Source organism: Pongo pygmaeus, chromosome 7 (assembly GCF_028885625.2).
Source record: "Pongo pygmaeus isolate AG05252 chromosome 7, NHGRI_mPonPyg2-v2.0_pri, whole genome shotgun sequence".
In the NCBI taxonomy this organism is placed as follows: domain Eukaryota; kingdom Metazoa; phylum Chordata; class Mammalia; order Primates; family Hominidae; genus Pongo; species Pongo pygmaeus.
This window is the reverse complement of record NC_072380.2, coordinates 115,907,324-115,920,063: the sequence shown is the minus strand read 5'-3', so window position 1 is coordinate 115,920,063 and position 12,740 is coordinate 115,907,324. Positions and strand designations below refer to the sequence as shown.

The 12,740-nt window shown below is 37.1% G+C and overlaps 1 protein-coding gene across 1 annotated transcript in view; it reads right to left on the bottom strand.

Moving 5' to 3' along the window:
- Window positions 1-6,244: 6,244 nt before the first annotated feature.
- The window catches only part of DCAF13 (DDB1 and CUL4 associated factor 13), a 28,547-nt gene continuing 22,051 nt past the window's right edge, over window positions 6,245-12,740 (bottom strand). Inside the window, 3 exon segments of the mRNA XM_054499556.2 lie at window positions 6,245-6,902; window positions 8,091-8,254; window positions 9,435-9,570. Coding sequence (XP_054355531.1) covers window positions 6,815-6,902; window positions 8,091-8,254; window positions 9,435-9,570 — 388 coding nt within the window. The 3' untranslated portion in view covers window positions 6,245-6,814.

Below are 12,740 nucleotides of genomic sequence, written 5' to 3'. Positions count from 1 at the left end.
CCCACCTTCATATACCCATTTGACATAAGACATGACTGAATTTCAGAGGTGTTTTGCCCTACAATCACTTACTAGAGACATAATTGATTATTATAGAATACCAACAGATTTGGAGCAATTAATTTCTTCTACCTCATTTACTCTAACTTAAGCAAAACATGATTAGTAAAAGTATTTTAAGATATGTATTTCCTCTAGAAAATATTTCACATTTTTTTCTCATAAAATGAATAATAGTGATTTGAAAGTCCCAGATGGATAAATAGGAAACTTCTTTGTTACAGCTGAAATTGAATTCATTCATTATAAATCAGATTGGATAATGCTATTCAAAGCTTCATATTTCACCTGGAAAGAAATCTAATTAACAAGATTGCTTTTTACAAATTAATTTCCTGACCTATTTTCTTACAGAGTTGAAACTAAACTCAAATATATTTGTTCTAATTACTTAGTACTTATATTCGAGCTTGAAACTCTTATATTTGGGATTCTATATGCTGTGATAACACATGTAAATCCAAGTGAATTTTAAAATTAAAATTAGAAATATTGAGAATAGCTTTGAGGAACATGTATTGTCATGCCAAACACAATATTTGGGCTTATCTTCCTCCCAATTCTAATTGTTTAAGGGAACTTTTGTGTGATGTTTTGATTAATAAGTCCTTGAGGGAAACAAGTATCTTCATAAGGAAGTTCAAGGTGTTAAAACCAACAAAAACCTTCATAAATGATGCAAAGCAGGCTTCCTGAATGTGTTAGCTGGAGAGCAACACTTCTATATAAAGCTTTTATTTCATCCCTGCTAAAGTGAAGATAAAATTCCCTTTGAGATAATTATGAAGTCTGCAAAATTTGTGTTCTTCTCAGATGCAATGCATGCTAAGATCTCAGCTCTTGCTTGGCCAATTAAGAGTTGCATTTACTGGGAATGCCTGCAGTACTCTCAGCAGTGTGGTTTTGCAAGTTTGGGCAGAATTCAGGGGTTCATTGGTGGTTGGCCAGAGCACAGAGGGAGGGTTTCTGTGTCGTAGTTCAATTTAGGAACCAGGAAAGACATATACCAAAGTGTCCATTATGCTAGTAATAAGCCAGGCATGGCTGGCAGCCATGAGGAAGCAGATTTGGTAGGAGCTAGTCAGGGTTCCGTGACACTACTCAATACAGGGGCTCAGGGTGGAGCCACTTGGAGAAAAGATGGCAACTGGGGTCTACACCCAGACCTGGGAGACACTGAGGGTCTAGGGAGCTTAACTGGATTCCAAGCCCTCATTATACTTATTTCATTCAGTAGCACCAGAGGCAAGACTGAGCCTATGAGCTGTTTTTTGGGGTGTATGTCAGAAGGCCTAGGATTATGGATCTAGGAAAACATGCAGTGGAAATAAAGTTAAGATTTGCCCCCTTCCAGTGCCCTTTATTGACTCAGGGCCACCTATGCTACTTTCTTCTTAGTTTCTTCACCTCCCTCCCCATGTGAAAATACTGATTTGGTATTGCTATTTATTTTGATGATTAACTGATATGTACTAAGCATTTTATAGGCTTGCCTACCCATAGCTCATTTTGAAGACCCCCTACTTCTAGCCCAAGCTAAGACAGCTGTCAAAGGTAGACACCTGAAAGCTGCTAACCAGGGCCTCTGACGGGACACTGCTACAAAAGACCCTGCCCCTAAATACACGTTTCTAGCTAAGTTTTCTTCTCTTCGGAACTGAAATTGAAAGACAGAGATGTAAGTGGATAATTGATGGGGCACTGGAACTGCAAAGTCATGTCTGGGGCAGCCATTTTGGGACATGAAGAGCTGAAGCTATGGAAGAGTAGAAATTGTGAGCAAGGACAAGATGATTAGTAGAAAATGTACAGAATAGAGGCACAAAAAGTCTCATTTTTGTGGCTATCTAGTGTCCACCGCCAGAGTCCTGGATGTCTGGCCCAGCTGTATTGGGGTTCCTGTACTTGGGTTTCTTTGTGAGATTCCTGCTCACAAACTGCTTGAAATGCCTTGAGGAAAATATCATTCCCTGTAACAAAATGATCCCCAGTCTACAAGAAAACTATATACTCAACTAACCATTGTATTTTTAATCTTTGTGTTCAGTTGCAGCAAAGATGTTTTATTCACTGAAGGCAGAAGAGGGAATCATAAAATCATCCAGGCCTATTTTTAAAGCTGGCCCTACAGATAAAACTGATTTTCTCCTTGGGTGGATGAATTATGGTAGGTAAAGAGCAGAAGATATATATATGTGTGTGTCTGTGTGTGTGTGTGTGTGTGTGTGTGTATTACAACGTATATATTTTGCTGCTGGCTTGCCCTCTGTTCCTTTAAGTATGCATGGGCATGTGTGTGCACCTGCTGTAAGCCTACTTCTGTTGCTGCTGGCTGATCTTGCCATGGGCCCATCCATCCACAGGATTTGCAACACACTCAGCTCTGGCTCCATGCCTCCATTTCTCACACCCACCTTCATTTTTACCTAATACTTGCCCTTTTTTTCCTCTGCCCTAAGACCCCCTAGATCTATATTTTGTGCTTTCTGATCCATTAATCTTAAGTACCCTAATGAAGCTTCTATCCCATAAGTCGCTTATCTCTCTGGAGAATATTAGCCCAAATCTTATAGTTGACCCTTAAATGACATGGATTTGAACTGCACAGCTCTACTTATGCAGAAATTTTTTTCAAACAGATAAAAAACACAGTATTCATGGGATGCAAAACATGCATATACAAAGGCCCAACTTTCTCATACCCAGGGGTTCCACAGAACTGACTTTGGGGACTTGAGAATGTATGGATTTTGGTATGTGCAGGACCAGGTTGTAGGGTCCTGGAACCCATCCCCCATGTATACAAGGGACAAATGCGTATTATTTAACCTAATGACTTTCTGATACAGATTGCTGGAATTTTCTTTCATTAATAGTGCCATATCTGAATGATGGATCACAGACTTTGAAAACAGCCCTACTGTATTTCTACTCACTCATACAATATCCCAGAACCAAATGGTGTTTGATAAATGCCATTTACCTCTGAAGGGCTTCTTTTCCCAGCAGGAAGTCAGGCTTTCCTCTTGGGCGCTACTATAGTATCCTGCTAAGACATCTTAATGTACTGCAATTACTTGTTTTCATGTTTATTTCCTTTGAGACTGAGCTCTTTTAGAATCTTTTATAGATTCAGTGCACAGTACTGAGACTAAATATGGATTATAGTAGGACCTTCCTTTTGCGGTTCTTAGGAGAATTAAATTAAGTGCATGTAAAGCATTTGCAGTGTTGTAGATGTCCAATAAACATTAGCTGCTATTGTTACTAGTATTAATTTAATAAAACTTGTGCCCTTACACCCAGGTTTCTGTCTTGGCTATCTCTGTGGATGGTGTGTCATGCAGAGACAGGGAACACGGGAGATGAAATTTAGGGGTTGGAGCAAAATAATGAGCTCATTTCTGGATACCGGCTTCAGTGCTTGTGAAGACATCTGGCCACGAAGCTGGTATTGCCTTTGACTTAAAAAAACATACACACCTAGCTGGGACTCAATACATGTTGACTAAATGAAAAAATGCTCATTCAATAAATCATTAACTCATCCAGGTTCTTGGCCCTGACTTAATCTATTTAAATAATTTTAAGGGAAGGGAATCAAAGCAAACAATGTTTACTTTAAAATGTATGCACCATTAGCACTACTAGGAGTGTCACAATATCCCAAAACTGGAAAACACTGATCCACATTTCAAAATCCTCGAATTAAGTACTGATTTGGTATTTTCTAATATGGGACTTTAAGGCCCTGTATGAATTACCAACGTTCATTGGGTAGCAATCAATTTTGAATTTATTGCTCAAACATTCAAGCTGACTACGAATGTTCCCTAAGAACAAGATGTCTTGATTTCCTGATTAACTCTTCTTGCCCATGATAATCCTTAAGTCTTTTCCCCTCCTTTTCTCTAAAAATACGATGATGAATGGGGAATATAAAAGAACAGATTGCATAGCAACCTGCTTTCTCTGGGTCCATCAAAGAGAAGGGTCAAAACAGTGACCAAGTGGCAAGACTTAATAACAAGGCATTTGATATAACTTTTCTTACCTGAAGGACTACTGTAAATCCTTTGTATTTACTTATGTTTCTTTATCTCCGTAAGTAACCCTTTCATGTTGCCACCATCCTTATTTTCTTCCTCAGGATTCTACCCAAACAACCTCAGTCCTTAAAACATATCTGTGCATTTTATTCCGTAAGATTTTTACTCGTAAAGTTGCATTTCAAAATGATCAAAACCATGCTCCCATTTCTAGATGAGTAAAGGACTTGAATTATAGAAAACAGCTCAGGTCTTTAACCAGTCAGGTTCTATTGTGTGGAAATAGAAATCACTATGGAAACCACAGGTTGTAGCAGGAGGTAGTGCCAGTGACTCAGCAGGTGGAACAACTTCAAGGCAGTACTACCAAATGCCCTGACAAGATGCCAGGCAAACATCTTACTACAGTCCATTCATTTTTTAGGTGGTATATAAACTGGGCTAAGGTACACTCAGATTTTAGATGAGCCAAAACATGAGCAGGAAAAGCAGAAAAAGAGAAAGATCAGAGTGAAGTGGTGAAAGGGAAAGGTTAAAAAAAAAAAAAAGTAAGGTAAACTTCTATTCTACCAACTTTGTAAATCACTTGAAAACTGGCCCAAGTAACTGGAATTGATTACTCAAGGGCAGGCTTTAAGAGAAGGATGCTCTTTTCTGTTAGGCTTCTTCTCAGTGCCTGTAAAGGTTAACATATTGCTACATGATGAAACAGCTTTCCTACCTGGAATTATTTCCCCTTAAGGGGAAATAATTGGGTAGGAGATTCCTCCTACGCAATCCTCCTTCCTTCCATCTCTTACCACAGGTGTTAGGTTTATGGTAGTCTGAAGGCTCTTCCTACCTACTCCTACTCCCTCCACTTTGTCCTACACAAGTGGGTTCCTCCAATAAATCTCTTGCATGTCTAATACCATCTAGTCATCTATTTCTTGAAGGACTCAAACTGACAGAGGAGCTCACATTTATGGATCAGTATTTGCATATTCTTTGAAACCACACCCAAACTAACAGCAATATAGGTGCACAAGTGAACTTGGTTCACCCTAAAAATCAAGTAATTTGAGTCCTACAATAGATCATCAGGCTGGGCATGGTGGCTCACACCTCTAATCTCAGCACTTTGGGAGGCCGAGGTGGGTGGATCACCTGAGGCCAGGAGTTCGAGACCAGCCTGGCCAACACGGTAAAACCCTGTCTCTACTAAAAACACAAAAATTAGCTGGGCATGGTGGCAGGTGCCTATAATCCCAGCTACTCGGGAGGCTAAAGCAGGAGAATTGCTTGAACCTGGGAGGCAGAGGCTGTAGTGAGTCGAGATTGTGCCACTGCACTCCAGCCTGGGTGACAAGAGCAAAACTCAGTTTCAAAACAAAACAAAAAACAGATCACCAGAATTAAAAACTATGGTTGATCCCTTACCAGCCTTAAGAAAAATATATTTCCGATATCCAAGAAAGCATAAAAAAATTAAAAAAATGCAGCTTAAGAAATAAAATGTTACCAAGAGTTGAAATATCCTGTGTACTGCACCCTGACTGCATCCTCCTCCCACTCTTCAGATTTTCCATTCCCGTGCACACTTCACATTTTTCCTATAAATGATGTGTACAATCGGCCCTCCATATCTGTGGGTTCCTCACCCATAGACTCAACCAACTGTGGCTCAAAAGCATTTGGAAAAAAGAAATTGCATCTGTACTGAACATGTACAGACTCTTTTTTTCTCATCATTATTCCCTAAACAATACAGTATAACAACAATTTATTTAGCATTTACATTGTATTAGGTATCATAAGTAATCTAGAGATGATTTTAAGTATTTGGGAGGGTATGCAGAGGTTATATGCATATACTATGCCATTTAATATCAAGGACTTGGGCATCCTTGGATTTTGGCATCAATGGTAGATCTTGAAATCAATCTCCCACAGATACAGAGTGATGACTGTATTCTTTACACATTCTTTTCTTTGGATTTTAAAATCTCTTCTTTACTTAACATCTCCTAAAATTTGGATTTATACATATTTATAATACAGTCTATTAAGTTGATGATTAAAAGAAAAACCTATGTTACACAGAGCTATTTAGGATTTAGTGAGATTGAAAATTATTTACCAAAAATAGGCCAAAGTTTCAATGCTGACAGGAACTTTTAATATCTTAACTTGATCCAAATTACAGTATTTATAAAAATTATATAAATGCAGGCTGATTGTTTTAAAAGAGTCAAAAAGCCAAATATAAGTAAAGCACTAGAAATAAATTCAGTTGTAAAAAATTGACATCATTATTCTAAATGTTATGTGGAATCACAGGAAGAAACATCATTGCAATCATTATTCAAAGTAATATTAAAGATAACATAAGAGATGTTTGGTCTTAAAAGTCAATTTGAATGTATAGTGTTTACAATAATAGATCAGAGAGAAAGTAAGTATCTCTGTAATAAAAACAAGAAAAAATGAGTTGCAAATACTGTATTCTACAATGAAAGAAGAATGCAGATTAAGGATAAAACATAGTCTTATCAACTAGGCCACCTTTAAGGATCATTTTTCAGGGTAGCTAAAAGGAGTAACAATAAAGCTCTACACATATAACTAAAATGTTTGCAATTAATCTAGTCCCAGCACTTTTATTTGTAGAGTTCTCAAATCAAAAGTAACAAATAATTATACATCAGGATTGTTAGGAATACCAATTATTTTACAACTGCCACTACGTGTTTCTTCTTCTCTGACACAATTGGCACAGATCCAGGCTTGCTGTGTTTAATACGATTCACTTCCCTAGAAATAAAATATACAAAATATAAGCAAGTTTATGAGAACTCATCTTAAAGAAAACTTTGTCAGAAAAATCAAAGCATTTTCTTTCACTAGAAAAACACCTATTTAAAAAAATATTTTCACAATGACAATAGGTAAAAGGAAGCTAGTACCAAGAAATCAACTTTACTTATTTAATTGCTTCTTATCATATTTACCTAATAGGGTCCTTTACTAAGTTTAAAAACCTGCCACAGTTAATAAAATTTCTAAAAGTGATTATACTGCAACATCTACCCAAAGACAGAAAAATAATAGCCATTTGTATATTCTAATTGAAAAATAAAGAGCTCTTAGAATTTCATGCATGACTTCAAGTATTTCAAAGAGAAGAATATTTCACAGAGGAAATGGTGGTGGTGGTAGTAGCTCTGCTCTATATCCAAAATGATAGATGTCATGTTATAATAAAGCATATCAGAACATTTTTTACTTAGGAAAAGAGCTCTACTATAGATTAATTCTTTAACTTGGAAAATACACAAAATCTCTTAATTCCAGCTACATCAGAAATTATTTTTTAAAACATTTTTTACAATAATTTTTTAATATGAGCAAGTGTTTTCTTATTTTGGTAATTCATTTTCATTGTTTGTCCTTTAAACATATTCTCAAAAACAGGTAATGGAAGTTCTCCCATTCTCAGATAGTCATTGCTTCCCTTTATTGGGAAAAGGAAAAAGAAATGGCCTTCTGGGCTGGGCATGGTGGCTCACACCTGTAATCCCAGCACTTTGGGAGGCCGAGGCAGGCGATCACGAGGTCAGGAGATCGAGACCATCTTGGCTAACGTGGTGAAACCCTGTCTCTACTAAAAATACAAAAAATTAGCTGGGCATCGTGGCGGGCGCCTGTAGTCCTAGCTACTCAGGAGGCTGAGACAGGAGAATGGTGTGAACCCGGGAGGCAGAGCTTGCAGTGAACCAAGATTGTGCCACTGCACTCCAGAGCGAGACCCCGTCTCAAAAAAACAAAAAAGAAAAAAGAAAAAGCCTTCTGTAGAAGTCTTCAAACACATCACTAATGTACTATGAAATAATAGCACATAAACTACTCCCTTGAATGGCAGTTAAGTTTGTTTGTTTTTCGTGAGATGAGAGCAGAAGTCAGAAAAGGGTAATAAATAGAGTCAAATGCCTCAAAACATACTTTCGTCGACGAGCTTCTTTCATGATGCGCTGTTCCTGAATCTGGCTGTAGATAGATTTTGGTAGATGTCGATGACGAGCTATACGTTTTATATGAGGATAATGCTGAAATTTCTCCTTCAATTTCTGGTTATAATCCTTGGCTGCTTTTTCTCGTGATGTAAGCTGAAAATACACATTTTGGTATCCTAATGAATAGTGTGTTGTTTTGCTTCGGTATAAAAAGGCTAGAAAGCACCCTTTTCCCCCAAACCTAAACTTTTATGATATGCAACCAAAATTGCCAATGTAATTCTGCACTTTACAAGGTTATAATATAACACTAGCTCTGCAAGCACTGAATTTCCTTTTAGGCAACACACTCGCCATGTAGATAGATGCCACCCAGTAGAAAGCAGTGCTGAAGGAGTAGGGCCATGTGGATCACCGAGTTGGACCTTCCCTAGGCATCAATAACATAGAAAAGCACCTAAATCACTCACTCAAATTTTGGGGGTGGGTAGGGAGGTGAGTTAAACATAGTGAAACAGAAAAGAAAAAATAAGTATCCAATTCCATAAGAACTAGCCTTTGTTAAACGAATGTTAAGCATGATACGATTTAGAGGAACATTTAATGATGGACCTAGGCACAATGCAATACTTATCAATCATTAAACCTAAAACAGAATTGCCTTTGATTTTCCTATCAGGACTCAGTAGAAAATAATTCACATTTACTCTTTCCTTCTTAAACTTAATATTTATTTATAATATAAACACTCTCTTATAGAAAATACGGGACATTTAGAAAAACATCAAGAACAAAACAAAATCAACCATAATCCCCTATCCTGGAGGTAACCAGCCAATGATAACACCTGCTATTTTTTCATGGAATCTTTTTTAAAGTCTGAAGCTTTCTGTATTTATTAAATGTTCCATTGTGTCTTTGATATAACAAGATATCCCAGGGACTTGCAGCCTTTGAGTTGCTGGATGACTATTTCTCTAACAAAAGAGATACGAGGTCTAAGTTCTGAGCTTCTAGTTCCTGCATCTTCTCTCCCTACCTCAAGGAAAACACAAAAAACCAGTAAGACTCAATATTATCAAACATCTGAATTAACAAAGGCATTCTGAAGGTCTTAAATGTCAATTTGAATGTACAGTGTCTACAATAATAGATCAGAGTGAAGCAAATAATTATCAATACAACCTTGTCCATTTATTGCTTTTTTTATCACAGCTATGTCAATTTAATCAAAATACCCAAAAATACCTAAAAGTAAATTTTCACAATGTAATAATATCTAATAAAATTAGAAATCAGCTTTATGACAATGAAAGAAAATGAATTCTCTTACCACACCCAATTTTTCAGAAGCATTAGCTTTCCACAGGCGAATGTTCATTTCATCAGATCCACACATAATATACTTGCTGTCAGAAGTCCATTTTACACAGATAACATGTTGCATTCTCTTTGTATGATATACCTCCCTACAGAGAAGGAATTAAGTTAAAACCCTTTGGATTTTGGTACAGATTTCCTTTGAGTAACCACTGCCTATTAAGTATCAGGATACCATTTCTGAGTCCTATGGGAGTATAAAATAAAAACTCAAATTCTTGTCAATGTATTTTTATTGAACCCAACTAATAAGGTTCTGTGTTAAGTGCTGGGGTATTAAATAAATTTCTGCTCTTAGAGAACTTACTATCTACTAAGAGAAATAAATATGAACAAACTAAGCAAAACCAGATGTACAGAAAAGTTCACAGAATAACTAAAAGCATAAAATGCAAATAAAATATGATGTTCAACTGAGGTAACTTTGTAACAAAAAGAAAGGACTTGATCTTAAAAGGCCTCTTCCCCATATCAAATCAATTCAGGTCAACACACTTTTTTTCCCTTCATTTTACTGAAAAAGAAAGAAATGCAATGGTCTTCAAAGAGTGCCTCCTGATATGCTGAATCTAATGCCAGAATTTTGTTTTGGTTAAATTGTTTAAAAAGCTTAATTAATTAGACCAGCCTGGCCAACATGGTGAAACCCTGTCTCTACTAAAATTACAAAAATTAGTCGGGCATGGTGGCGCACACCTGTAATCCCAGCTACTCGGGAGGCTGAGGCAGGAGAATCACTTGAACCTGGGAGGCAGAGGTTGTAGTGAGTCAAGACTGTGCCACTGTACTCCAGCCTGGGTGACAGAGTGAGACTCTGTCTCAAAAAAAAAAAAAAAAAAGCTTAATTAAAGTGAGTTGATGATTTACATGTGTGAAAAGAAAGGGAGGACTACAGAAGTGTCTGATAAGTTGAGGTAAGAATCATTTAATAGAGCCAGGCGCGGTGGCTCACGCCTGTAATCCCAGCACTTTGGGAGGCTGCAGTAGGCAGATCACGAGGTCAGGAGATTGAGACCATCCTGGCTAACACGGTGAAACCCCATCTCTACTAAAAATGCAAAAAATTAGCCGGGCATGGTGGCAGGTGCCTGTAGTCCCAGCTACTTGGGAGGCTGAGGCAGGAGCATGGCGTGAACCCAGGAGGCAGAGCTTGCAGTGGGCCGAGATCGCGCCACTGCACTCAAGCCTGGGCAACAGAGCAAGACTCTGTCTCGAAAAAAAAAAAAAAAAAAGAATCATTTAATAAATGGAGATGTCAAATATCATACCTATTTGGAAAGGCTGTGAAATATGCTAGATGAATTCACAGGTGATACTATATTAGTAAGTGTTAAGAAGGGCATTAAAAAGCAAGTAAAATACAAGGTCAGAAAAAGTAAGATGAAACTTCTGGAGAAATAAATTTTCTGTATCTGGATTAAATTATTCAAAATGCAGAGTATATAAAGAGGAAGGAAACAGGCTCAATAAACTATGCACAGTAAAAGAAAAAAACAGAATGACTAAATCAAATATTCATATCTATAAAAAATATCTCTAAAGTAGGCAAGGTGCAGTGGCTCATGCCGTAAACCCAGTACTTTGGTGAGAGGATTACTTGAGCCCAGGAGTTTGAGACCAGCCTGAGTAACACAGGGAGACCCCACAGCTACTAAAGACAAATTTTAAAAATTAGCTAGGTGTGGTGCTGCTCAGGAGTCTGAGGTAGGAGGATCACTAGAGCCCAGAAGACAGGGGCTGTAGTGAGCCGTGTGGCATCACTGCACTCTAGCCTGGCTGACAGAGCCAGACTCTGTCTCAAAAAAAAAAAAAAAAAAATCTCTCGACTATACTCACAAAACTAGTCTTTTACACTGTTTCTGATAGGTATGTTTTAAGCACTTTGATAAATCATAAGAAATTCATTTTTAAAAGAGAGGGGATGATTAAAAAGAACATCCTATTAAAATGAAAACTAGATGAGATACGACTGCTTTTTCTTCTTCCCCTCAGTGCTCTGCTTTTGAAGAGCATTTCTTATAATCTCCACGTACCTAAGAAGCCCTTTTTTCCAAAGCAGTATCATGCGTTTGAAGTAGGGAAATTCAATCAGGCTTCTGTAACCATTAAACATAATCTGTTCATGCAGTAGACCAGTCAAATCCAATGGTTAGTCACTTAAGTAACTGAGAATCCTCCCCAATGGTAAACTATGCTGAGTTCTTAACTTCTAGATATGTTTACGTCTGCATATATGCTAAGTTTATTAAGCTCACCAGAAGTTCTACTATTAGGAGATAAATACATTTTTAAATTTTTAAAGGCTTAAATTCTTTATATACACAGTCACACTAATTTTTCCATGTGAACACTATTAATTTACTTGTTTGCTCAGTAAATACTGAATGAACTTCCAACAGAAGCCTACTTTCAAATACTGACTTAACTGTAGTTTAAAAAAATTTACTTAAAATTTATTTTAAAAATACTATGCTTTAGCCATTTTAAGGTCTTTTAAAGGAAAATATTTTTAAAATACAGATTATTCACCCAAGCATGAGTTATTTGATGTTTACAATGATAGGAAACAAACCACAGAAACAAATTAGAAATAGCTTTCAAACAGATAAAGGCAAAGGTCAGAGGGAACACCATGTATATCTAAACACAACAGGACGTTAACACATATTAAGACTGTGATTACAAAACCTCCAAATGACATCAGGAGACAATTCCATGGAAATGAAATATAAGAACCCTTTTATACAATTTTGGAATCATGTGAGTTTTCTAGCTAGACCTACATTTAGCTGTCCACACTAGCTTTGGAATAATTCAGCCTGAACTCAGCTGCTGGCCCCTTGGGATCATAGGTAACTACACAGTCCTGTTTTTATTTTGTTCTCGTTTCATTCTTTGTGTCTACTTATGTACCATGTTGGAAAAATATTATCCTACTACGTTTGGAAGTTGTGGTGCCAAGAAATGATGGAGGACCATATTCTCTTGATTCTCAACATTTTCCAGAGGTGAGAGAAAAATGGAAGCTATTAGTCTTGCCTTGGGCCTAAATGAATAATCCCAAAAAAACACTCATGACAATTTGGAGAATATCAAGGCAGCGACAAAGGAAGCAATAGTCACATAGGAACACACAGCAGAAGCTCTACAACAGAAATGATAAAATGAAGATCAAAGTCATCAGAACACTCCTGTCAGTATGCTTCTAACTGAAGCACCTTCATAATCAGATAAACAGTGATGATGATAATTATCTGCT